Genomic DNA, 27369 nt, shown 5'->3' on the forward strand with positions numbered 1-27369 from the left:
CACTGCTCAGCGGATGGTAGGGGGAACTGAGAACTTTCAAGGTCCTTGCCTAGCCCAGGACTTCAACCCAGGGTCAGCCTCCCAGACAGTAGAGCTGCTTCTCTGAGCCCCTGCAGATGAAAGGCTGCTGTGCCTCCTCGGGCTTTTCCTGCCCATTAGTCAGCCTCCAATGTGGACTCCGCCGGCCTCGTTCCCTCTCTCATCCCTTCAGCCCACAGCCACAGTCCAGGCCGCCTGCCTTTCTGTCTGTCTGTAGCCCCATCGGCTTGTTTTCTGCGCTGCAGCTAGAGGCATACGTAGCACCCACGAGCATGACATCCTGTGTTCAGAAGCCTTCCTGTCTCTTACAGAAGTGTCAGCTGGAGGCACGTCTGGGCTGGGCAGTTCAAACTCCTAGTCTCTAGCCTTGGCCCCCTTACTTCCTCCACCAGGCGTCGCCCCTTCCCCTACACTGAAGGAGGTAGAGTGGGTGGTGTCTCTATCCTCCAGTCTCCCAAAGCTCTGCATGGTGTCGTGAAAGTTCTTCCAGGTCTGGCTGGCCTCGTGGCAAGGTAATTTGGTTGACTTGGAAGAATCAAAATGCCTCTGCCATCATCTGAATCAGGTCCCGTTTTCCCTTTCTTATGCAACAGGCTTCATCCATTCTCCTCGTCCCCTCGTCTCATCCCTTGTTTTCCTCCAGGGTCCCAAGCGCCGCCAGCTCTTGGCTACATTACGGGCCTTGGAAGCAGCGTCTCTTTCCCAGCAACCCCCTAGCCTACCTGACAGTGACTCTGAGGAGGAGGTGGAAAGGAAGAAAAAGCAACCTAAAAGGACATCATTTGCCAGTGCCTCTGTTGAATCAGGGGACAGAAAGAAGAAGAAATGTCGAAAGCAAGGCCCTCCTTGCCATGACTCTGAGGGAGAAGAAGTAGAAAGAAAGAAAAAGGTCGGCAAGCGGGGTCTTGTTGGCAGTGACTCTGCTGAGGAACAGAGAAAAAGGAAATGCCAGAACCCAGCCCGGCACCTGAACAGTGTTGACCAAACAGGTACCATTTGGTGTATATATGTGTGGGAGAGGAGGTCTCCTGGTTCTGCATGCAACAGAGGGTGCCCTGCCACCATTAGGGTTGGAATTAGGCAATAAGAAGTGCTTTTAGGGGCAGGCACCGTGGCTCACTTGGTTAATCCTCTGCCCATATGGGTGCCAGTTCTAGTCCCAGTTGCTCCTCTTCCAGTCCAGCTCTCTGCTGTGGTCTGGGAGGGCAGTCGAAGATGGCCCAAGTGCTTGGGCCCTGCACCTGCATGGGAGACCAGGAGGAGGCTCCTGGCTCCTGGCTTCGGATTGGCGCAGGGCCAGCCGTTGTGGCCATTTGGGGAGTGAACCAACAGAAGGAAGACCTTTCTCTCTGTCTCTCTCACTGCCTATAGCTCTACCTGTCAAATAAAGAAGAAGAAGTACTTTTATCTGGACCACAGTCTTCTTTGTCTCAAAGATGAGGACAAAGACGATGACCAAGTCTCTGAATTTAGGGGATTTTTTTTAAAGATTTTATCTATTTACTTGAGAGGCAGAATTACAGACAGTGAGAGGGAGACAGAAAGGTCTTCCATCTGCTGATTCACTCTCCAAATGGCCACAGTGGCCAGAGCTGCGCCAGTCTGGAGCCAGGAGCCAGGAGCTAGGAGCTTCTTCTGGGTCTCCCACATGGGTGCAGGGCCCAAGAGCTTGGGCCATCTCTACTGCTTTCCCAGGCCATAGCAGAGAGATGGATTGGAAGAGGAGCAGCCAGGACTGGATCCGGTACCCATGTAGGATGCTGGTGCTGCAGGCGGAGGATTAACCCACTGCACCACAGGGCCTGCCCCTTAGGGGATCTTATTCCAAATACACCATCTCCCTTTCTGCAGATTCCCAAATCCAGAAGAGTAGTGCTGCAAATGGGCCACCCAAGTCAAGTCCTGAGTCCTCTTGCCCTAAACCCTCCCAGACCTTGACTCGCAAGCAGTGGCGGAACCGGCAAAAGAACAAGCGGAGGCACGAGAACAAGTTTCGGCCAGCTCAGGCTCCAGACCAGGTTCCAGCTGAGGCCCCCACAGAGGAGACAGAGGTACCTTCTGTTCCCAGGCCAGACAGCCACGAGGCTCGTGCTGAGGCCCTCCGAGCCCGCATGGCGCAGAGGCTAGATGGGGCCCGATTTCGCTACCTCAACGAACAACTTTACTCGACGCCCAGCAGTGCTGCGCAACGCCTCTTCCAGGAAGACCCTGAAGCTTTTCTCCTCTACCACCGTGGCTTCCAGAGCCAAGTGAAGAAGTGGCCACTGCATCCAGTGGACCGCATTGCCAGGGATCTTCGCCATCGGTGAATGGGGGTTGGGCACTGTGAGGAGCAATGCGGGTCAGTCCTGGGCCCATGCCTGACCAGTTTGTGACTCTTGCCTTCCGCTCCCAGGCCTGCATCCCTAGTGGTGGCTGACTTTGGTTGTGGGGATTGCCGCCTGGCCTCAAGTATCCGGAACCCTGTGCACTGTTTTGACTTGGCCTCTCTGGACCCCAGGGTCACTGTGTGTGACATGGCGCAGGTAAGCCCCTCTGTGTAGCTGGCCTCTGCTCTAGGCCCATAGGCTAACCTGTAACCCTTCCAGCCCTAGCCCTCAGTGCTGGCTTTCTCCTTCGCACACTGTGTTTCAACCTACAGGTGCCTCTAGAGAATGAGTCAGTGGACGTGGCTGTGTTTTGCCTTTCACTGATGGGAACCAACATCAGGGACTTCTTAGAAGAGGCAAATCGAGTACTGAAACCAGGGTAGGAGTCCCCAGGCCCCAGATGCATGTATGTGTGTGCATGTGTGAGTCTGTGTTTTAACATAGAACTTCTCCTTCACAGGGGTCTCCTGAAAGTGGCTGAGGTCAGCAGCCGCTTTGAGGATGTTCGGAACTTTCTGGGGGCTGTGAGCAAACTGGGCTTCAAGGTCATCTCCAAGGTGAGAGTTCTGAGAGATCTGTCCCTATTCTCTGATGTGTGACCCTTTTCAGGGTGATGGTACTCAGGAAGGAGCCCATGGGCACAGGACAGCAAGTGTTCCCTGGGGCACACTTCAGAGTAGAGCCCTGGGAAGCTTTCTGGGCAGGGCCAGGACATGGTGGGAGGTTCTGAGGAGTTAGTGTGAGGATTTGGAGCTCACTGGATCTTTTCTGCCCCTAGGACCTGAGCAACAGCCACTTCTTCCTGTTTGATTTTCAAAAAACTGGGCCTCCTCGGGTAGGGCCCAAGGCACAGCTCTCAGGACTGAAGCTTCAGCCGTGTCTCTACAAGCGCAGGTGACCTGGACGCCCGTTGGAAGGAGAGGCGGGGCTCAGGCTCCAGGTTCAGGATGGTGAAGACTCTCAAGCAAGGTGGTGAGCCAAGACCGCACTTCCTCTGGCCTATGAGCAAAGTGTGATAACACCGTCGCTCAGCTCAGCCCCAGTGAAGTCTTCTTAGAAGCATAAAGTGACTTTGGCTAGCTAAAGAATAGGGAGTTTATTATGAGAACCTGGAGCTGTCTGGGGGATCATGTGTCACCTTAGGTAGCATGAAAACTGGACTGTTTGGAGATCAGGGATCTCTGGGTTTGACTCCTCTTTCCAATTCTCTAAAGCCACGTAGCTTCTACTCGTTCTGTTTCCGTCTGCTCAAGCCCTGAAGGCCGCAGACAGGCAGCTCTTGCTTCTAGGCAATTCCGATCCTGGCTCGCCACTTAGAGCTGGGGTCACTTAATCTCTGAATATCATATTCTTCATTTGGAACATGGTATAATTCCTGTCTTAGAAGGCTGTGTTGGTTAACTGAGGAAATCTATGGCCAGGGCTGGAAACATAGCAGGTGCTCAATAAACTAGCTGTGGCTGTTACATATTGTAATCCTTGTTCTTTGAAGACCTTCCCTAAGCTGGATTGGAGGTTGAAGGGTGAGAAATAGATTTGTTGACTAAGAAAGATTGTAAGAGAATTCAGGAACAGGCTCATTTCATCCACTACGTGGAGACTTCTTTTTTTTCTTTTCATTTTTTATTTGAAAGGCAAAGAGCAGAGATCTTCCATCCTCTAGTTCACTCTTCAAATGCCCACAGAAGCTGGGACTGGTCCGCACTGAAGCCAGGGGCCCAGAACTCAATTCAGGTCTCCAGAGTGGGTGGTAAGTTCCCAAGTCCTTGAGCTGTTCCCTGCTGTCTCCTAGGGTGCACATTAGCAGGAAGCTGGAATCGGAAGCAGAGTCCTGAGACTCAAACCCAGGCACTCTGAGAGACTTTTTTAATGGGTTCCAAGCTGTCCTTATAGGTGGGAACTGGGTCTCTGTTCAGAAACAACAACTGGTTGATACCCTGTTGGGGTGGGAGATTGGTAGGCTCAGACTGGGATATTCTCGGCAAGCTATAGGCAAAGAAGCCTGGTGCTGGGGGGAAATAAGCTAGGATGGTAGATCCTATGCTTCCCCTAGAAGGCATCTGCCATAGGCCTGGGTACAAAGATACAGCCTCTTTCACCTGTTTTCACAAACAAGACTTAAGTTGGGTGTCTCCAATAAGGGAGAGAAATTTTGAAACAGGCTGTAGGCTAGGAGGTAGGTTTGGAGGTTGAGCTGTGAACCATTCAGCAGGCACTGCATACTGCCTTTGCATGTGCTATTCTTTTTTTTTTTTTTTTTTTTTTTTTGACAGGCAGAGTGGACAGTGAGAGAGAGAGACAGAGAGAAAGGTCTTCCTTTTTGCCGTTGGTTCACCCTCCAATGGCCGCTGCAGCCAGCTCATTGCGCTGATCCGAAGCCAGGAGCCAGGTGCTTCTCCTGGTCTCCCATGTGGGTGCAGGGCCCAAGCACTTGGGCCATCCTCCACTGCCTTCCTGGGCCATAGCAGAGAGCTGGCCTGGAAGAGGGGCAACCGGGATAGAATCCGGTGCCCCAACCGGGACTAGAACCCGGTGTGCCGGCACCGCAAGGCGGAGGATTAGCCTGTTGAGCCACGGCGCCGGCCTGCATGTGCTATTCTTAATACTTACCTGACTGGCGAAGTTTATTTGTCTTTCCAAAAAGCCTAGAAGTATTACATGAAGAGTGCTACTTTAGCATGTAAATATTTAGTTGTCATTGCTTTGGGCATTTGGCTGTAACCTGCTCAAGCCATCTTTGAATTCCTAGAGCTTATTATGTGAAATAAAGCCAGTGTACTTTTCACCTAGGGAGGGATCAGGAACAACATGGTCCAGCTGAATGGAATTGATGAGGTCATAGATGCTGTAGAAACCCAGGTTCAGGGCTGGTGTTGTGGTGCAGCGGGTTGGGATGCTGCCTTTGATGCCAGGATCCCATATGAGCGCCAGTTCGAGTCCCAGCCACTCCACTTCCTAAATATCTCCCTGCTAATGTGCCTAGCAAAACAATGGAAGATGGCACAAGTGCTTGGGTCCTGCCACCCACATGGGGGCCTGGATAAAGATCCTGGCTTCTGACTTCGGCCTGGCCATTGGGGCTATTTGGGAGGTGAACCAACAGATAGAGGATCTCTCTCTCTTTCTCTCTCTCTCTCCCTCTCCCTCTCTCTCCCTCCCTCCTTCCCTTCCTCTCTCTCTCTCTCTCTCTCTCTTCCTCCTTCTTCCTCTCTCTCTGTAACTCAGCCTTTCAAATAAATACATCTTTAGAAAGCAAAAAATGAAAACCGGGTTCAAGGCACAAGATGAGGGCGCTGTGGACTATTGATGATGGAAGAAGTGGGATGTTGAGGGTGAGACAAAGGAAACCAAAATAAATCTCAGATTTCTGGCTTGAGCAGCTAAGCTGAGATGCTGTTTAGAGCGTGGGACTTTAGGTGCTTGTTAGATGCTCATTTGAAAGTCGGACATACATGAGATGTAAGCTGAAGGTTTGGGAATTTAGCCTAGAGGTGGTAATTGAAGTCTTAGGAATAGAGGAGATAAGGGGAGGAGAAAATGGCTCAGAATGGTATTTTGGGGAACATTGGATGGGCAAAGGAAAAACAAACCAGTAAAAGTGACAGGAGATAAGAAGATTGAGCCAGAGATAGAAGAAGAAAACCAAGAAAGTGGCTCTTTTTATTTATTTATGTATTTTTAAAGACATTTATATATTTGAAAGAGCTACAGAAAAGGAGAAGCAGAGGCAGAGAGAGAGAGAGAGATCTTCCATCCACTGGTTGACTCCCTAAATGGCTGAAATGGCCAGGGCTGGGCCAGGCCAAAGCCAGGAGCTAGGAGCTTCTTCTGGGTGTCCTTAGTGGTTGCAGGGGTGCTAGCACATGGGCCATCTTCCACTGCTTTCCCAGGAGCATTAGCAGGGAGCTGGGTCAGAAGTGGAACAATTAGAACTCAAACCGGCACCCATGTGGGATGCCAGTGTCACAGGCTGCGGCTTTACCCACTATGCCACAACACCGATCCCAAGAGTAGCTTTTTCATATGGGAAGAATGGGTAGGTTGTCAGCTATCCAATGGTGTTGAGAGATTTGAATTTACAATATTATTTTCCTGAATTTATAGTTATACTCACTAACTCAGTGGTGTGGTTATCTCTACTTGCTCAGGAATCTAGGAGTAGTTGTGGAAGAGGTGAGCACTAAGGGATCATCCAGAGTTCATTCATGCAATGGAAATGAAAGGATGGTGAGCAAAGGAGCTTCAGGCCATTAGCAAGTCAGTGATGGTTAAGCTGGATTGTGGACTTTTGTGGGACAGGAAGGAGAGTGAAGACAGAAGTAGGCTGTTGAGAATAATAGAGCAAGTGAGTTGAGAGGATGAGAGACTATGTCAGAAGTTGGAATGCCTGAATTAACTCTGGAAGCAGAGAAACTCCAGATGATGGCCAAGTCTAGGGTAAGTGCCTAACAGGCGTGCAAAGGAGGTTACCTGGAGATTGGTTAATGGCCTGAAGGATCAAGTATTGGAAGGAATTGTCTTCATGGACTTGTAAGTTCTCCAGAGTGATGGCAGAAGTTGGTGGTGGAGTAGGTGCCAGCCTTGAGTGGAACAGGGATGGATGTGGGAGGAGCCAGACGATTTGTAGACAAATGAAGGGAGATGTGGGATGGCAAGAATTTCAAGAGCAGAGAGATTTACACAGCCTACCAGAAAGAGCTCTATGTGGGGTGTGACGGGAGGCAGGGAAGCAGAGCTGGCAGCCAAGCAGCTCACATCAGATGCCCCAACAGCTCTCTCTCTGCAGACTGCTAGGATTCAAAGAGCTTATCGGGAAGACCTTACTGTTGTGGCAGCTCCAAGAGGGGGAGGCAGGTCACAAAGTCCAAGCAGTGTGTTATAGCAGAGTCTGTTTCTGTAGGACACAGATCACCTCTTACACCTTGTGTTCTTTCCCAAAGGTTATTTCTATTCTTAGATCTTCATTGATTTTTCTGTTTTATAATCATGCTCAGCAGGACAGTTGGGGTCCCCCTCTTTGGCTTTTTTCCCTTACTTATAATCTGAATTCTCCCTTCAACTATTCTGGCTCAGCCAATTGAATAAACATCTCTGTGGCTGTCACTCAGGCTCCAGGCTCTCTCTCCCTCAGCCCAGCATTCATTAGTGGCTCCCCTCTGTCCCCTTGATTCTGAAAGCAGGACTCTCTTTATGCTGATCTGGGTTCCCCCTGCTCCATCATCAGCTTCAGAGCAAGCTCTTTTTCAAATCCATGCCGAGCTTCTGAGTTTCATGTTGAGAGCCTATACTAATGAGAGAGAGAACAGTTTCCCTGCTGTTGAAGGAACAATGAGACCTATGTGGCTGGCATGGATGGGAGAGGCTAGAATAGTAAAAGGTAAGTGGGGGAGGGGAGGAAGGCAGTGGTCTCGAACCTCAGAGTGTATCAGAGTCACCAGGAAGGCTCTTGGTACCACAGGTTGCTGAGTCCTTTCCCAGAGTTTCTGAGTCACTGGGATAAAGACCCCAGAAATTCTTTTCTGGTAGCTTTCATTTTCTCAGTGAAGCAGGAAGCTAATTTATCAGTTGAGAGTGAGAATAGAGAAGGGAGAGTGGGTGTTTGAGGAGTAAAGAATGAATATTACTTCTTGGAGAGTGAAAGAGAATGAATGACCTAGGAAAATACATTATGATGGTTGGCAGCATTAACAACACACTTGACGTTCAAGGTCATGAAGTAGAGGATGGGATGGGAGGAGACTGGTCTAAGATAGCTTTGTAGAGTCCCTTGCTCTGAGACAGTGGACAGCTGGGTTGTCAGAACGCAACTCCTTTGGGTATTGGTGGGGGCAGGTTTCTGCTCTCTTCCTCAAGTCTAGTTAGGGATTCCACTGAGACCATTTGGGAAGCAGGAGGTATTTGTTCCCACAGCTGAGGAATGACGAGTCTGGAGTCTGACTCCTGCTCTGGAGATGTAGAGGGCAAGCAGAGACTCACTGTTACATTGTTAGGGCCAGGGACATACTGTTGCTCCTGCATTCTCAGAATTTGCACTGGCAGGCGATGCAATGTAATGCATGAGTGTGTCTGCTGTGCACCTTGCAGGGGAAGGCAAAGTGTGGGGTGGTCGTGGATCCTTGCCAGTAAGAACGTTGGAAGCAGCAAGGAGACCTCAGCAAAAGCTGGGAGTGTGCTGTGTGGGCTGAGGAAGGAGTTGCCAGGGAGCAGAGCTGCATCTCCACAGTTAAGAGAACCAAGGGTCGGGGACAGCAGAGATTCCCTCGTTAAATATATGCCACCTCCATATGGCGTAGAACAACCCAGCCAGGCAAGACTGTTTTATCCCCTGATTTCTTCTCCCTCTCAGCACTGGCGCCCAAGGCAGTCAGCAGCAGTGAGCTGGAGAGGAGGTGTGGAGATAAGTCATTCAGTAACACAGGCCCCTTAGGGAGGTAGAGCTAGGAAGAAAGAAGATTTAAAGCTAGGACAGATGCTGCTTATTACTACACAGAGTTGGACATTCTAATGACTTAGTTGGGATTGCATTTATACCTTGAACTATCAGCAAAGAATATCACAAACTTGCTTCAGCTTTTGTCCCCAAGAGGGAGAGTATCCCACAAAGAGGGAAGTTTGCAGGGCTGGAAAGAGACAAGAATAAAGTTGCATTTGAATATCAGGCCATGCTTGTCCTTGTCATCGTCACTTTTAGAGGTCTCCAAGTTCCTGCTTCTGCAATTACTGCTCTGTTCCTGCTTTTGTTCTTATAGTGTAGTCCTAAGGGAACATAGTTCCAAAAGAAACAACATGATCTTGGCAGAGACACAGCTTAGCTCCAAACACTCAACCCGTTATGTAATGGCACAAAGCCCTCCACAGCTTTTCACCTACAAAGACTGGTAATTAGAGCCTTTCATCCCTAGGTTGTCCTTCTTCCCAAGTGACTTCCCTAACCAGCCACCTGGTTCTAGGCTATTTGACTACTCTTGTTCTTTCTTTCTTTCTTTTTTTTTTTTTTTTTAAGTTTATTTATTTATTTGAAAGCATTAGAGAGAGAGAGAGATTGTCCATCTGTTGGTTTATTCCCCAAGTAGCCACAATAGCCAGGCCAAAGCCAGGAGCCAGGAGCTTTATTTGGGTCTCCCACATTGGTGGCAAGGCCCCAAGCACTGAGACCACCTTCCACTGCTTTTCCCAGACCATTAGCAGGAAGCTGGATCAGAAACGAAGCACCTGAGACTTGAACTTGTGTCCATATGGGATGCCTGTGTCACAAGGAGCAGCTTTACCTGCTACACCTCAACATTGGCTCCTAGGAATGATCTCCTTCATCAAATTCTGTACTCCTATCCCCAAAGCAGTCCATTTTCCACACTGCCAAGTCATCTTTTTAAAATGTAAATTAGATCACACACTAAAATCCTTCAATAGATTCTCATTACTCGGAGAACAAAAGACAAACTCCTTCCCAGGCCCTGTGTGATCTTGCCTTGGCCTCTGTCTCCAACAGCATCTTAATCCATTCCTCCCCTCCCGCAAACTCCAGCCACACAGGCTTTCTGTTCATTCCTCAAGTGTTCCAAGCCATTTCTACCGTGGGGCCTTTGCCCGTTCTGCTCCAACCTTTCTAGAATACTCTCCCTGGTGAGCTTGTTTTCATCTTCCAGATCTTCATACCAACATCACCTTTTCTTCCATGGAACAAACTGGCTAAATGGACACCAAAATGCTGTGTTTCCGGATACGCAGTCAGGTATTTTGCCCCGCTCCATGCATCTAGGCAGGGCTATGTGATTAGTTCTCACCAATGGAAAGTGAGAAGTGATGTTTTAGTACCAGACCAAGGCCGTTAAAGGGGAAATGGGCCTTTTCCATGTTCTCGCACTCCCTCCTCCACCTAAGCTGACCTTGAAGCACATGTTTTGAAGGTGAGACAAGTCAGTATAGAAGTCTAGATACCCAAGTCACTATTTGGAGAAGAGCTACTTCACTGAGAGTATCCACATTGACCTTTGAACAAGAAATAAACCTCTACTGTGTTAAGCTAGTGAGTTTTGGGGGTGTTATAGCAGTTAACATTATATTCCCCGCATGTATTTTCTGTAGGCAGCCTGTCCACCTCACTCCACAAAACCCTTTTTGTTTCTTTCCTTCAGGGTTCTTAAACATTTTATTATCTTACCTGATGCCTGCCCACACTTTCCATTTGTCTCATGAATTTAAAACTGGGGGGGAAATGCTCACATCAGGATGTTAAATACTCATTTTACCATTTTGGTTATAGGGGGAAAAAAATCCTACCAAAGAGTGCCTTAAAAGGATTTTTTTTCTCCTCATATAACAAGAAACCTAGGGGTAGGTGACTTGGCATTGGCTGAGGAGCTCCAGAATGGTAGGGGTGAGGTCTCTGAATCTCTTGGTCTCTTGATTTTCCTGGTCACAAGATGATATGTTCTTGACTCAGCAGGGACATCCTTCTAAACCATTAAATTGGGTACTCACTGATTGGCATAGCTCCTATCCTTTTGGCTTCATATCAGGGGTCCTTCTACATTCTCTGGTGTAAATATGTTTCATTATTTCCTATAGCATTACAAAGATCAATGTAAAATACTAATATTCTAAATTTTAAAAAATTCTTTTAGAGTACTTTGATTTAATATGCACTAAAAATATATACCTCTTAGACAATTGTGTCAAATAATTTTTTGAGTAGTCTACTGGCTGAATTGCTCAAGCTGATTTTTTTTAAAAAGGCAAATTAGCTTGCCACAAATCTGCCAACATCTGAAAAATATCTAATGGCAAATTCTGTGAACCAGAGCCAAGTTGGTTTATGCGCCTCAGGTGCTGTAGCCTGGGTAGTACAGGTGGGTTTACTTCAGTAACCATTCAAGTGGGGATTGGCTCATTTTCAGAATTTACTTTCAGGCCTCTTCTAAGTCCTTTAAGCCCCCAGTCCATGCAAATGTCCCACTTGGTGGACAGATGAGTAATCTAACCCCACCGGATTTATCTTAATATTTTGATATTTCAATAATAAACTGCTCCTGAAGATTTTTTTGAGAAGTCTGTTCTCTATTAAAATAATATAGAACCTCAAAATATGAATATGAAATTAGAAATAGAATATATTACAAACCCATTCTTGTTAGGAACATTAGTAAGAATACACGTTAGCTTAGAAAACAATATTTAAATGTTTTTTCCTTCCCACATATCAGCAATTCAAAATGGCTCTCCCTTTCGCTCCCTGAGATGGGAAAACATGATCTGTTTCTTTCACTCGTTCTTTTTCTAAAAAATTTTTTTTGCACACATGATAATTGTGCACATTTATGGGATACCCTATATATATATTGTATAACATCTAATCAGGGCAAATATATCTATCTCTGGTGAAAAATTCACAATCATGGGTTCTGTTTTTTTTTTTTTCCTGGTCTTTTTATCTCTCACTCTGTCATTTTTTTTTTTTTAAAGGAAGAGTGACAGTTTTTCCATCTGCTGGTTCACTCCCCAGATGCCTGCAGGAGGTGTGGCTGGGCCAAGCCAAAGCCAGGAGCCACACTGGTGGTAGAGACTCAGTCCTTGTGCACCTCTAAGGGGCATTAGCAGGAAGCTGGATCAGAAGCAGAGGCAGAGGCAGGACTCATCAAATGTACCCCAATATGGGGTACAGGCACCCCAAATGGTAGCTTAACCTACTGTTCCACAATGCCCATCCCTGTTTTTATTTTCTTAGAAATCACTCATTGAATGGGGAAGGATCTTTTATGGGAAAAAAGGCTAAATTTCTGGGATAATGTGCCATTGAGATGTTCTACCAAGACAAAAATTTAAATGTGAGCTTTGGGGGATTTGGTTGGCTCTTTATGGTACACAGACCACACTGCTCCCGACAGTGACAGTGTATCCACAGTCTCCTAGTATTAACGCACCTCCCCCAAGCAGGCAGCCCTCCTGGGAAAGGTCCCAACAAAGCCTAAAGATTGGTTGCCTGTCAGGGAGCTCACAGAACAGTCATGCACACTGGTATTTGTCCTGCCACACAGTGGACGTGCAGCCCAGCCCACAGCTGACATTCCTCTCCTTGCTCTGCTCCAGCCATGCTGACTCTGGCTTCTCCAGAAGCACCAGTCACTATTTTATGTGGTTCCAGATCCTACGTTCTCCCTAGACTCCACCCCAGTAGCCGTAGGGAGTTGGGTCTGTATCTGAGCCTGGCAAGCCTCCAGCTAGAGAATGTAATGCTGAATGAATGTCGCGTTTCCCTCTCTGATGGGAACACAAAATGTCTACAGATGGTTCTTTTGGAGTGCTCCTCACTCAGTTTGGGATGGAGGGAACAGCAGGGAGATATTCTCTGTTCCTAAATATTCCCACCAGTGAGTCTTCCATTTCTAACTCACATACAGTAGAAAGTACAGTTGTCTCTGGATCAGCCTTACCCTTTTAGAATAAACCCTGTGTGGATATATCTAACAACTACATTTAGTATGTGGTTTTTTTTATTTTATTTTATTTTTATTTTGACAGGGTAGAGTTATAGACAGTGAGAGAGAGACAGAGAGAAAGGTCTTCCTTCCGCTGGTTCACTCCCCAAATGGCTGCTACGGCACTGCACCAATCCGAAGCTAGGAGCCAGGTGCTTCTTCCTGGTCTCCCATGCAGGTGCAGGCACCCAAGCACTTGAGCCATCCTCCACTGCCTTCCCGGGCCACAACAGAGAGCTGGACTGGAAGAGGAGCAACCGGGACTAGAACTAGGCGCCCATATGGGATGCTGGCACCGCAGGTGGAGGATTAACCAAGTGAGCCATGGCGCCAGCCCAAGTAAGTGTTGATAGTACCTTTTGTCCTGTTTTCATTTTTTGTCCAGAGATCTTCGGTAGCTGGAAAACTCATTTAACATCGTCTTATTTAGTCAGGTTTCTTGTAAAATGTAAGTTCCTTTGTGTGTGTGCTTTATATAAAGTATTATCTACAAATCATTTTTTTCATTTTTTTAATTATGGTTTTAATATCCACACATGTATTAGTTAGGACCCAGTCAGGAAAATAAGAACCACACTAAGTATTTCAGGAGGGCATTGAATGTGGGGAATAGACTACAATTGCTAGAAACCCGAAAGAGAAGGAAGATGCTGATGTAATTCCACAGCTGATAACTGCAGATACCACGCAACATCACAAGGCTTGTGAGGACAAAACAGAAGATGTGGTGTGATTACCAGAAAACAAGAGCTCAGAGATGGAGTCTCCTTTGACTGATACTCAGGCTTATGTGGGGGCAGCTCCCTCTCATCTTTCTTGTGCCGGGGCCTTTGAGGAAAGGCATGGCCCTGAGGGTGGGGAAGGAAGGTATGACTAGTCTCTGACTGCCAGGGAGTTACCTGGTCTGCAGCTGTCTCGGACTAGTGTAGCAAAGCCGGTGCTGAGTGCAGAACAAGCTGCATCTGAGGTCATGTGACAGCAGCTGGAAAAGTGGTATGAAGTCCCTCCTCCTGTCTTTCACTCTCAGTTTCCCTTTAGGGCATCCCTTTGTCAGAACCTTACAGGAAACCAGCTGGCAGTGGATTCTGGGATACAGTGTGCTGAAGCCAGAGCTGCTGCAGAACAATCAGAGAGGTGGGCGGGGAGGTGTGTAACCTAGGAAGGTATGGAGAGGTTAGGAGCTGAAAGAAGAAAACAGGCAAGTAACCAGTATAGTCCAGGTAGCTGTCTATATATCTTGTTTGTTGCTTCTGTCAGCGGCAGAGTATCCCATAGTGGGCACGCCCCTTCACTTTGCTGCCTTGGAGCTAGGGTTCTGAGTACAAAGTCAGTTCTACCGATTAGATCACTCATTTGAGATCTGGGAGGTAAGTGTTCTCTTACTGCTGCTGTTTTCGCTGTGATACTGGAAAGCTGGTTTGTGAGGATGTTGAGCTGTTGGCAGCAGCTCTTCAGCTTTGGAAACCTGTGGCATTCTCGTTGAAGCCAAAAACAAAATATTGATCCTACTGTAATGGCTAAAGTTAAACATAAGACCAAGGTGTGTGTGTATTTTTTAATGAATTACAAGTGGAATCTTTTCAAATTTCATTTTCTGCTTTATTTTATATAGGTATGCAAACAATATTTTTGTGTTGTCATGGAGCAACACCCTTGCTATTTTTTATTCTCTTGCTCGCTCGCTCGCTCTCTCTATATATACACACACACTCCATCTAATAAGCAGTTTTTTGTTTCTTCCTTTCCTATTCTATGTTATCACTTCTTTTTCCTGCTTTATTCCACTGGTCAGAAGGTCCATTACTGTGTTTGACAGAAGTGCTGGTAGAGGTCTTTGTCTCATTCTGAAACTCAAGCTTTTAACATTCCATCATTGGGTGTGATTTTTGCAGTGAGGCTCTTGGAAACACTCTCTTCAGATTAATGATTTGCCTTTCCAGTTGCTATTTTGTTTTTAATCATGAATTGGATTTTGAATTTTACCAAATGATGCTTTTAAATTTAGAGGATCATAAAATTTATTTTATTCTGTTTTTGTTTTTTGACAGGCAGAGTGGATAGTGAAGAGAGAGAGACAGAGAGAAATGTCTTCCTTTTTGCCGTTGGTTCACCCTCCAATGGCCGCTGCGGCCGGCGCATCGCACTGATCCGAAGCCAGGAGCCAGGTGCTTCTCCTGGTCTCCCATGCGGGTGCGGGGCCCAAGCACTTGGGCCATCCTCCACTGCCTTCCCGGGCCATAGCAGAGAGCTGGCCTGGAAGAGGGGCAACGGGATAGAATCCGGCGCCCCAACCGGGACTAGAACCTGGTGTGCCGGCGCTGCAAGGCAGAGGATTAGCCTGTTAAGCCACGGCGCCGGCCCAAATTTATTTTATTCTGTTAGTATAGAAAGTAGCAGATTAATTTTCTTAATGTGTAATCAACCTTAAAATAAGTTTATTTCGTTATTATACTTTTTTATATTGCAGAAATCAGCTTGATAATATTTTCCCATAAAGCTTTCTCTTGTCACTCAAGGTGATGCTTGTTAAGATTTAGTTATGTTGCTGTAGGTACCTGCAGCTCACTTTCTCCTCCTCTCCAGATGCTCTGATGGTTTTCCATCTGACTCATATGAGGGAATGTCAAAATATTCTTTGAAAAATGGAATTAAATGATAAAAAATACAAGCATTGCTCAACATAAACTCCATCAAGTTTTTAAGATACTTTTATAAGCAATCATATCAGCCATTTAGTCCAGAACTGGGGCTCCTGAGCATTTAACCATGTCAATGCAGTCTTTTTTGCATTGCTTACTGAAGGAAAAATGAATTCCTTTGAAAGGTTTTTTTAAGATTCGGAAACAAGGCTGGTGCCGCGGCTCATTAGGCTAATCCTCCGCCTACAGTTGCCAGCACCCCAGGTTTCTAGTCCCAGTTGGGATGCCGGGTACTAGTCCCAGTTGCTCCTCTTTCCAGTCCAGCTCTCTGCTGTGGCCCAGGAGGGCAGTGGAGGATGGCCCAAGTGCTTGGGCCCTGCACCTGCATGGGAGACCAGGAGGAAGTACCCGGCTCCTGGCTTCAGATTGGCGCTGTAGCGGCCATTTGGGGAGTGAACCAACGGAAGGAAGACCTTTCTCTCTGTCCTCTCTCTCACTGTCTATAACTCTCTCTGTCTCTCTCTCTCTGTCTAACTCTGCCTGGCAAAAAAAAAAAAAAAAAAAAAGAAAAAATTAGGAAACAAAAAAAGTCAAAAACAACAAAATCAGGACTGTAAAGTGGATGTCTAATATTTTTCCCATCAAAGTTCTTACGAAATTGCCCTTGTTTAATGAGAGGGAATGAGAGTGTTTTTCTGCTAAAGCTTTGTTTAAGTTTCCCAAAATACTCTCCTAATAAGCAGATGTTATCATTCCAGAAAATCAACAAGCAAAGTGCCTTGAGCATTGTTATTAAAAACACACACACACACACACACACACGATTGCCATGACCTTTGCTCTTTTTTTTTTAAGTCTTGGTAATCTCTCTCTCTTTTTTTTTTTTTTTGAAAGATTTGTTTATTTATTTATTTGAAAGACAGAGTTACACAGAGAGAGAGGAGAGGCAGAGAGAGAGAGAGGTCTTCTATCTGCTGGTTCATTCCCCAAATGGCTGCAATGGCTGGAGCTGCTCCAAAGCCAGGAGCCAGGAGCTTCTTCCTGGTCTCCCATGTGGGTGCAGACCCCCAAGGGACTTGGGCCATCTACTGCTTTCCCAGGCTATAGCAGAGAGCTGGATCGGAAGTGGAGCAGCTGGGTCTCAAACAGGCTCCCTTATGGGATGCCGGCACTTCTGGCCAGGGCGTTAACCCGCTGCGCCACAGCGCCGGCCCTGACCTTTGCTCTTGATCAGTACTTTTGCTTTGACCAGACCACTTCTGTCATTTGGAAGCCATTGCTTTGATTGGGGTCTGCTTTCAAGATTATACAGGTAAAGTCATGTTTCATCTCTTCTCACAGTTCTTCAAAGTGCTTCAGGATCTTTATCACAGTTTTTAAACTCTCTATTGAAAACTGCTTTTGTCTGCAGCTGATCTGGGCTCAACAGTTTTGGCACCTATTGAGTAGAAAGTTTGCTGTGCTATAATTTTTCAGTCAGTGGTGTGGGTTGTTGTTTCTCCTGCTAATTGTGGGGGTCCTCTTCTGTTAGGATGTGGCCAACTTTAATTTTTTCTCACAAATTGATGTGGATGGCCTGCTACAGGCCTCATCTTCAACATCATCTTTTCCCCTTTTAAAGTGAATTATATAAATGTGTAAAACTGCTGATTAATTTGGAATAAACTTTTCATGAAGCATTAGTGATTTCACCATTTTTCCACTCAAGCTTCAAAATAAGTTTGGCGTTTCTTCTTGCCTCAGTTTCTTTTTTTTTTTTTTTTAACTTTTATTTAATAAATATAAATTTCCAAAGTACATTTTAGCAGCTTTTTCCCCCCATAACCTCCCTCCCACCCCGCAACCATCTCTTCTCCCACTCCTTCTCCCATCCCATTCTTCATCAGGATTCATTTTCAATTATCTTTATATACAGAAGATCAATTTAGTAGATACTAAGTAAAGATTTTAACAGTTTGCACCCACACAGAAATACAAAGTATAAAGTACTGTTTGAATACTAGCTATACCATTAATTCACATAGTACAACACGTGAAGGACAGAGATCCTACATGGGGAATAAGTGCACAGTGACTCCTGTTGTTGATTTAATAATTGACACTCTTGTTTATAGCATCAGTAATCACCCTAGGCTCTTGTCATGTGTTGCCAAGGCTATGGAAGCCTTTTGAGTTCGCCAACTCTGATCTTATTTAGACAAGGCCATTAGTCAAAGTGGAAGTTCTGTCCTCCCTTCAGAGAAATGTACCTCCTTCTTTCATGGCCCGTTCTTTCCGCTGGGATCTCACTTACAGAGATCTTTCATTTAGGTCCTCTTTTTTTTTTTTTTTGCCAGAGTGTCTTCTTGCCTCAGTTTTCATCAGAGTTCATTTGGCTATTAGAGGCTCTTCTTCTTCTCTTTTTTTTTTTTTTTTTTAAAGATTTATTTGTTTATCTGAAAGGCAGAGTTAGGGGGGAGAGAAAGAGAGAAGAGAGATCTTCTGTACACTGGTTTAACTCCCCAAATGGCCTCAATGGCTGGAGCTGGGGCTGATCTGAAGCCAGGAGCCAGAAGCTTCTTCCGGGTCTCCCATGTGGGTACAGGGGGCCAAGCACTTGGTTCATCTTCCACTGCTTTGCCAAGTATATTAGCAGGGAACTGGACTGCAAGTGGAACAACCAGGGCTTGAACTGGTGCCCATGCAGGATGAGGGCACCGCAAGTGACAGCTTTACCCGCTGTGCCACAGTGCCAGTCCCTAGACACTCTTTTCAAACTGATGTCTTACCCTTCTTGGTGTGTCACACCAGGGCCTGTGATAGCAAGTTTATGAGTTTAGTTTTATTCAAAAGTTTGTAATCTGTAGATAGTTTTTCTCATAGTAGCATTTTCCATGAACTTTTTAAGACCCCTCATATAATCCAGAGTATTCTGCAGAGCCTTATATTATCTGGATTCCAGATTACCTCTCTGAATTTATATCTCTTTAACACTGACCTCCTTGGGGATCAAACAAATGTACACAGAGTCCTAGAAGGAAAGAATAACAAATAAGGAGAAGGAAATATTTGAAGATATAATGGCTACAATTTCAGTATTCTTAAAAAACATGGTCGATCTTCTGTATATAAAGAGAATTGAAAATGAATCTTGATGTGAATGGAAGGGGAGAGGGAGCGGGAAAGGGGAGGGTTGCGGGTGGGAGGGAAGTTATGAAAGTGGGGAAGCCATTGTAATCCATAAGCTGTACTTTGGAAATTTATATTCATTAAATAAAAGTTTAATAATAATAAAAAAAAATGGTCGAGACTGGTGCTGTAGTATAGTAGGCTAAGCCTCCACCTGCGGCACCAGCATCCCATATGGGCACTGCTTCTAGACCTGGCTGCTCCACTTCCCATCCAACTCTCCGCTGTGGCCTGGGAAAGCACTAGAAGATGGCCCAAGTTCTTGGGCCCCTGCACCCACGTGGGAGACCTGGAAGAAGCTCATGGCTTCAGATCGGCCCAGCTCTGGCTGTTGTGGCCATTTAGGGAATGAACCAGCAGATGGAAGATCTCTCTCCCTCTTCCCCACCCCAACTCTGCCTTTCAAATAAAATTTTTAAAGAAGAAATTGCGTATACATAGATTAAGAAAAATTGTGACCTAGTCTCATGCTTTATAAAAAAATTAACTCAAAATGGATCATAGACTCAAATGTAAAACTTAAAACTATAAAACCTTTAAGAAAGAAACATAGGAGAAAATCTTTGATGTCTAGAGTTAGGCAACATATTTTTTAAACCTGATACTAAAAACACAATCCACAAAAGAAAAAAAAAGAAAAATATTGATAAGACTGACTTCAAAATTTAAAAACTTTTGCTCTCTGAAAGACTGTTTAGAGGATGAAAAGACAAGCTTTAGACTGGGAGAAATATTTGCAAACCAGATATCTGACAACCCTCAAAGCTCAACAGTAAAAAAGAGAGACAGTCTGTTTAGAGCATAAGTCATTTACATTACATCAAAAAAGATAAGCAGATGGCAAAGAAAACAATGCAAAGATATTCAACATCATTAGGCAGTAGAGAAATGCAAACTAAAACCTCAATTTCTAACACTATGTATCTATTAAATGACCTATTTTTTAAAAATATAAAGTGAACACTAACAGGATGAGGAAAAACTGAACCTTGAACTAATCACTTATATATTTTGGTGGTGGGGATGAAGAAATGATGTAGCCATTTTTAGGAAAAATTTAGCTGTTTTTTAAAACTCTAAGCATGCAGTTCCCATACAACTTAACAACTGTACTCTAAGGAGTTTATCTTAGTTGCATAATGACTTAGGCTCACACAAAAACCTGCACATTAATGTTGATAGCAACTTTGTAATAGTCAAATCTGGAGTGGGTGAGTAGTTAAGCAAATTTTGGTGAATCCACACCATGAGATACTTCCCAACATCAAAAGGAATGGACTGGCCAGCGCCATGGCTTAATAGGCTAATCCTCCGCCTTGCGGCGCCGGCACACCGGGTTCTAGTCCTGGTTGGGGCGCCGGATTCTATCCCGTTGCCCCTCTTCCAGGCCAGCTCTCTGCTATGGCCCGGGAAGGCAGTGGAGGATGGCCCAAGTGCTTGGGCCCTGCACCCACATGGGAGACCAGAAGCACCTGGCTCCTGGCTTCAGATCAGCGCAGTGCACTGGCCGCAGCGGCCATTGGAGAGTGAAACAACGGTAAAGGAAGACCTTTCTCTCTGTCTCTCTCTCTCACTGTCCACTCTGCCTGTCAAAAAAAAAAAAAAAAGATGCAAACAGTAAACAAAAAAGCTGGAGCAACTATATTAATATGAAATAAGCTAAATGCAAGGATTATTACTTGAGATGAAGAGGAATATTTTATAATGATAAAATTATCAATACATTAAGAATTAAAAGTGGGTATTTGTTAATAATAGTTTTGGGTTTTTTTTGCCAATAATAGTTTAATACTTGACATGAAACCTGTTGGAAATGAAGGGAGGAAGAGACAAATCCATAACCCTAGGTGGAAATTTTAATACATCACTGATGTATTAAAAGTCAGTAAGGGGCTGGCTCCGCGGCTCAATAGGCTAATCCTCCGCCTTGCGGCACCGGCACACTGGGTTCTAGTCCCGGTCGGGGCGCCAGATTCTGTCCTGGTTGCCCCTCTTCCAGGCCAGCTCTCTGCTGTGGCCAGGGAGTGCAGTGGAGGATGGCCCAAGTGCTTGGGCCCTGCACCCCATGGGAGACCAGGATAAGCACCTGGCTCCTGCCATCAGATCAGCGTGGTGCGCCGGCCACGGCAGCCATTGGAGGATGAACCAACGGCAAAGGAAGACCTTTCTCTCGCTCTCTCTCACTGTCCACTCTGCCTGTCAAAAAAAAAAAAAAAAAAAGTAAGGATATTGATCTAAATGTTATTATTAGTCAACTTACTTTAGTTGTAATTTTTAGATTACTGCACCACAGACCTGCAGAATGAGCTATTTTGTTTTCAAATGCATGTGAATTCTTTGTATGGCAAGATAAATCCAATGTTGGATTATAGAAAAAAATTCAGTTGATTTCAGAGTTTGAAATCTTAGAGTATGATCCCTGAACACAATAGGATTAAGACAAATCAATAATTAGAAATCTAGAAGAGTCTCCAACATTTGAAAATTATAAAAAATATTCTTCCAATAATGGACTAGGCAAAGAAAAAATTTAAAGCTGAAAAAAAGTACAACATATCAAAAGTTGTAAGACAAAGTAGTTGTTAGAGAAATTTATAGTTCTAAGTGCTTATGTAGACAGTAAGAAACACCTAAAATCAAAAATCTTATGTTTCCATATTAAGAAACTAGAAACAAAATTAACAGAAAAGTAAATGAAACAAAGGAAATAAAAAACACTTGAAGGATATGAAATAGACATTGGGGAAACAGTAGAGAAAAATCAATGTAACCAAAAAACCAGTTGTTTAAAAGGAACAATAGAAATGATGGTTTCTAGTTAGACTGATTAAAAAAAAAAAAAAAGACACCAATAATAGGAATGAAAAAGGGGATACCTCTATGGATCTGTAGAGATATTGAAAGAATAATAAGGGGGTTTTAATGAACAACTTATACCAGTAAATTCAACAACTTATATTTCATCTAAGAGGAAATTTTTGAAATTATCACAAGTGACTCAAAGAACTAGAGTACCTGAAGTCTTACATATATGAAAGAAATTGAATTTGTAATTTAAAACCTCTTCCATCAAAACAATCCAGGCCCAAGTGGCTTTACAGGCAAATTTCTAATAACCATTTAAGGAAGAAAGAAATACTCATACTGTGAATTCTGCATACTCTCTTTTGGAAAGTAGAGTGGGGTAGAACACTTCCCAACTCATTTTGTGTGTGACCCTCTAGGACATAAACCTGGTATGAGATTGCTAGAACATGATGTAAATTTTACTAAGTGCTATCAGAATAGCTACACAAATATACTCATCCATCAATCATGCATGAGAATTCTTGTTTTCCACTATCTCATCTACATTTAGTATGGTAGAGTCAACAGATTGCTCCAGAAATAATGAATTCTGGAGACAAATGCTGGACTCTACCATTTTCTGTATGATCTTTGATAACTGATTCTGTGTCTCCAGAATCAAATTTAATAAAACTCAATAAACAATAGAACCTAACTTATAGATACTAGAACTTAGTAGTCATTTGTGGTGAAAATGGCACTTTCTGTTTTCTATTTCAAACATTTTTCCCATTTATCCTAATTTCTGAATGAGGAGTTCAAATTAGTCTGTAAAGTTGAAAAAATAAATGACTTTCAGGCAAGCTGTCATGTACAAGTCAGTGAGATTTTTGGTCTTTGAATTACTAAGTGTATGTTATGTACAAAGAAGGATCACAAATTTCCTCATAGATTTGGCTATGTAAATAAAATTTAGATCCTTTCTCAATTGCTGATTTGATTTTCTCCTCCAGAATCTCACTCCAGTTCTCTCTGCTCAATAGTGGAAGAGCCTCTTCCACTATTGGTCAATCTCTCTCTCTCTCTCTCTCTCTCTCTCTCTCTGACAGCAGAGTTAGTTAGAGAGAGAGAGAAAGGTCTTCCTTTTCCGTTGGTTCACTCCCCACATGATTGCTACGGCCAGCATGCCGTGCCGATCCGAAGCCAGGAGCCAGGTGCTTCCTCCTGGTCTCCCACATGGGTGCAGGGCCCAAGGACTTGGGCCATCCTCCACTGCCTTCCTGGGCCATCTCTTCTTGAATTAAGTGCCCAGAATTGCAAATTCCTCCTATTCCACTTATGTGTCTCCCTAAAATGACATCTGGGTGTAGACGTTGCTATAGTATACTTATGATTTAATTGTGTCCAAGGCAAAACATCCATGTGATTCGAGGCTTGGTTCCCAGAGTGGTGCTATTGGGAAGTGGTAGAATCTTTAAGAAGTGAGTGGAGGCCAGCGCCATGGCTCACTTGGCTATTCCTCCGCCTGCGGCGCTGGCACCCTGGGTTCTAGTCCCAGTGGGGGCGCCGGATTCTGTCCCGGTTGCTCCTCTTCCATTCCAGCTCCTGCTGTGGCCCGGGAAGGCAGTGGAGGATGGCCCAAGTGCTTGGGCCCTGTACCCACATGGGAGACCAGGGGGAGGCACCTGGCTCCTGGCTTCGGATTGGCACAGCACGTCGGCCGTAGCAGCCATTGGGGGTGGTGAACCAACGAAAGGAAGACCTTTCTCTCTGTCTCTCTCTCACGGTCTAACTCTGCCTGTCAAAAAAAAAAAAAAAAAAAAAAATGAGTGGAGCCAAGTAAGAGGTATTTAGGTCAGTTGGGGCATGCCCTAGAAAGGGATTGTGGAATCCCTGTTTCTCTGCTTCCTAGCTTGATATGTGACCGCTTTTCCCGACATATGCTCCCATCATTGCTGTCCACCATTTGCCCTGAGGTCCTTATCAGAAATGCTGTTCTCTTGAACTTCCAAAACTATGAGCTAAGTAAACATCTCTGTAAAAAAGAAGTAGCCTGGGGACCGGCATCCTATATGGAGTTCTGGCTGCTCCACTTCCCATCCAGCTCCATGCTAATGCACTTGGGGAAGCAGTTGAAGATAGCCCAAGAGCTGAGGCCTCTGAACCCATATGGGAGACTTGGTTAAAACTCCTGAATCCAGGCCAGCGCCGCGGCTCAATAGGCCAATCCTCCGCCTGCGGCTCTAGCACACTGGGTTCTAGTCCCAGTCAGGGTGTCGGATTCTGTCCCGGTTGCTCCTCTTCCAGTCCAGCTCTCTGCTGTGGCCCAGGAGTGCAGTGGAGGATGGCCCAAGTCCTTGGGCCCTGCACCCGCATGGGAGACCAGGAGAAGCACCTGGCTCCTGGCTTCGGATCAGCGCGGTATGCCGGCCACAGCATGCTGGCCGCAGCAGCCACTGGGAGGTGAACCAATGGAAAAAGGAAGACCTTTCTCTCTGTCTCTCTCACTGTCCACTCTGCCTGTTTAAAACACACACACACACACACACACACACCCCTGAATCCTGGCATCGGTCTGGCCCAGGCCATTTCAGCCATTTGGGGAGTGAACCAGCGGATGGAAGATATCTGTCTCTTCCTCCACCACCCCTCTTTAACTCCACCTTTCAAATAAAATAAATCTTAAAAAAAAAAAAAAAGTAGCCTGTGTCCATTGTTTCATTACAGTGACACAAAGCAGAGAGGGCACATATGACTTTTGATATCAGAAGGAGCGGGTCCCCTGACCTAATGTTGGTTCTCTGATGCACACAAGTTAGAATCCTCTGAGTGTGGATGACCCAGTTCCATACCTGGGAATTCTGCTGACATTTGTTTCTAAAGCTGATGAATTTGTGGTCAAGTCTTTTTTAGCTGTCAGAGCCGTGTGCCCCTCCCTACAGTTTGGCCTCCACTCAACAAAATCTCTTTGGTGCTGCAGACCCCAGTGATTTTCTGCCTCATATTCTCCCCTGCCTTCTTTTTTTTTTTTTTTTAATTTTTTTTTTTTTCATTTTTGACAGGCAGAGTGGACAGTGGGAGAGAGACAGAGAGAAAGGTCTTCCTTTTACCGTTGGTTCACCCTCCAATGGCCGCCGCGGTAGGCGCGCTGTGGCCGGCACACCGCGCTGATCCAATGGCAGGAGCCAGGTGCTTCTCCTGGTCTCCCATGCGGGGTGCAGGGCCCAAGCACTTGGGCCATCCTCCACTGCACTCCCTGGCCACAGCAGAGAGCTGGCCTGGAAGAGGGGCAACCGGGACAGGATCGGTGCCCCGACTGGGACCAGAACCCGGTGTGCCGGCGCCGCAAGGCGGAGGATTAGCCTAGTGAGCCGCGGCGCCGGCCATCTCCCCTGCCTTCTTAATGCTCTTGGGGCCACAGTGAGCTCACAATGGGCCATTTCCCTTCTAGAGTTCCAATAGGGAAAAATCAAGTCTCGCCGGCGCCGTGGCTCAACAGGCTAATCCTCCGCCTTGCGGCGCCGGCACACCGGGTTCTAGTCCCGGTCGGGGCACCGATCCTGTCCCGGTTGCCCCTCTTCCAGGCCAGCTCTCTGCCGTGGCCAGGGAGTGCAGTGGAGGATGGCCCAAGTGTTTGGGCTCTGCACCCCTGGGAGACCAGGATAAGCACCTGTCTCCTGCCATCGGATCAGCGCGGTGCGCCGGCCGCAGCACGCTACCGCGGCGGCCATTAGAGGGTGAACCAACGGCAAAGGAAGACCTTTCTCTCTCTCTCTCTCTCTCACCGTCCGCTCTGCCTGTCAAAAAAAAAAAAAAAAAAAATCAAGTCTCTTTGCTCTTGGTACATCATTTTATCTACTGTTCCTTCTCCCCATGAGGTTTCAAAGTACTAGATCAAGGTGATTATGTCTTACTCCTCCCTCTCTCTACTTCATCTACCTCAAACCTCCAGGGAGGGAGGAGACATATTTCTCCCCTTTGTCAGTGCCTTATTTCTTCATTGCCATCTTGTTTGGAGCTTTAACTTTTAAATTTATTTACAATGAAATCGTCAAATCTTGGATATTTTTACATGGCAGTCATTGCCCTTGGGCTACATTATCACACTCATAATCTCGGCAAAGTTCAAGAATGCATTCCTGTTTACAGCATAGTGTACATTTGTAGAAAATATGACATTACCAATTTTAGATGGTTTTCAAGATATCTAACTATTACTACCCGCTCTCATTGGAAGATAAATGGTAGTTATGGTAAACAGAGGGTTCATTTATCCAAAAGGACTTCAAGATTCTACCAGTCTCCTTTCCTGAAGGAATAGCCATGCCCCTGTCTGACTGCAAAAAAAGAAAAAGGAGGGATTTCTGAGGAAAGTAGCAGCTTTTGCCTCTCTACTCAGCCTTTTGTTAAAGGACATTATTTGCACCACAGTAACTGGCAGTTACTGATTGTAAAAAGACTGTATAGAATAATGTTCATTATACAATTCCTTTGTGTTTCTTCTTCTCATGTAGCTGGTAACTGGCTAGTTACATAGTAAGGGAACGACGTTACACCCAGTACATGTCGGCTCATGCGGGCCTTTAGCTCTGCCGTGCTCTAACCCAGTTTTCATCAGATAGGCTTTTCCTGGGATAGCATCACACAACTGGTAGTACCTGGGCCATATTAAAGCAGAACTCCCAATTCCCTACATCAAAATTTTTACTGCCTCAAGTTTCCATCTCCCTTAATGACACCATGAACCACTTAGTTGCTCAAGTTTCAAATCCAGGAGTCATCTTAGATTCTCTCGCTTCCCTACATCTCCACATCCAATCCATCAGTCCTCCTGAATATGCCTTAAATCTGTTCACTTTGTCTCCACGTTATGAGTCCAGTCCAAGCTCCATCATTTCTTACATGAATTACTGTCAACAGATCTCAGCCATTCTGTTCGGTGCTGTGGACCACCGTGGTTCTCTGCCTCACTGTCCTTTGGACTTTAAGGTTCTCTACTCAGTATCCATACCATATAAGGCGCAAGGGCCATCTCTTCTTAGCCATGCCCTTTTGCCTTCCTAATGCTCTTGGGATCACAGTGAGTTCCTCCTTGTTTTGGATTTTCTACCAACCATCCACCACAGAACAGCCAGAGTGACCTTTGAAAACTGCAAATTATATTCTATCTTCTCCTACCTACTGCTGTCCAATAAATTAGTATGCTTTTGAAGAATACAAGTTCTTCACCATGACTATGTGATCTATACCTTTCTATCATTTTGGATCACCCCACCTGCCCCTCACCATAGTCCTGCTACGTGTTTTCTTCCTTGAATACACCAATGCTATTCCTGCACCAAGATTTTTCTAACTACTGAGGGCTCTGAAAATTTCTAGATTTTCAAAGCTCACTCTCAAAATTCAGGAAGCCTTTTCATGGCTAAACTGTATAACCGTTCCCTTCTAGTCAAGTCACACTATATCAAGCTATTTTGTTTTGTTTATAGCACTTCAAAGTCATCAAAATTATTTATATGTTGACTTTTTGTTCTACATAAGAACAATCTCATCAGTGCCTGGAAGAACTCCTGGTTGGGAAGCGTGCTCAATAAATTTCTGTTGTGGCCAGCACTGTGGCGTGGAGGTTAAGCTGCTACCTGCTACACTGGCATTCTGGGTGGGCACTGCTTTGTGTCCAGAATGCTTCATTTCCACTCCAGCTCCCTGCTAATGGCCTGGGAAAGGCAGCAGAGGACGACACATGCAGGAGACTGAGATGAAGCTCTTGGCTCCTGGCTCCAGCCTGGCCCAGCCCTGGCCATTGCAGCCATCTGGGGAGTAAACTAGTACATGGAAGATCTGTCTTTCCCTTTCTCTCTATAACTCTTTCAAATAAAATTAAATCTTTAA

General features: G+C 45.5%; 1 protein-coding gene across 3 annotated transcripts in view; it reads left to right on the plus strand.

The window, feature by feature from the left end:
- RRP8 (ribosomal RNA processing 8) overlaps window positions 1-27369 on the plus strand; it is a 73169-nt gene that overhangs the window by 690 nt on the left and 45110 nt on the right. The window contains exons 2-7 of one of the 3 annotated variants that reach the window (XR_009866381.1): window positions 683-1028; window positions 1891-2344; window positions 2435-2564; window positions 2681-2787; window positions 2869-2965; window positions 3187-3377. Coding sequence is in view for 2 of the 3 variants with exons in the window: in XM_062196584.1 (XP_062052568.1) it covers window positions 683-1028; window positions 1891-2344; window positions 2435-2564; window positions 2681-2787; window positions 2869-2965; window positions 3187-3306 (1254 nt within the window). In the remaining variant the exon portion in view is untranslated. Of the gene's footprint in view, window positions 1-682; window positions 1029-1890; window positions 2345-2434; window positions 2565-2680; window positions 2788-2868; window positions 2966-3186; window positions 5601-27369 lie in introns of those variants that run through there. The other 2 variants (XM_062196583.1, XM_062196584.1) reach the window with 2 other exon arrangements.

This window comes from Lepus europaeus, chromosome 7, assembly GCF_033115175.1.
Source record: "Lepus europaeus isolate LE1 chromosome 7, mLepTim1.pri, whole genome shotgun sequence".
Classification (NCBI taxonomy): Eukaryota; Metazoa; Chordata; class Mammalia; order Lagomorpha; family Leporidae; genus Lepus; species Lepus europaeus.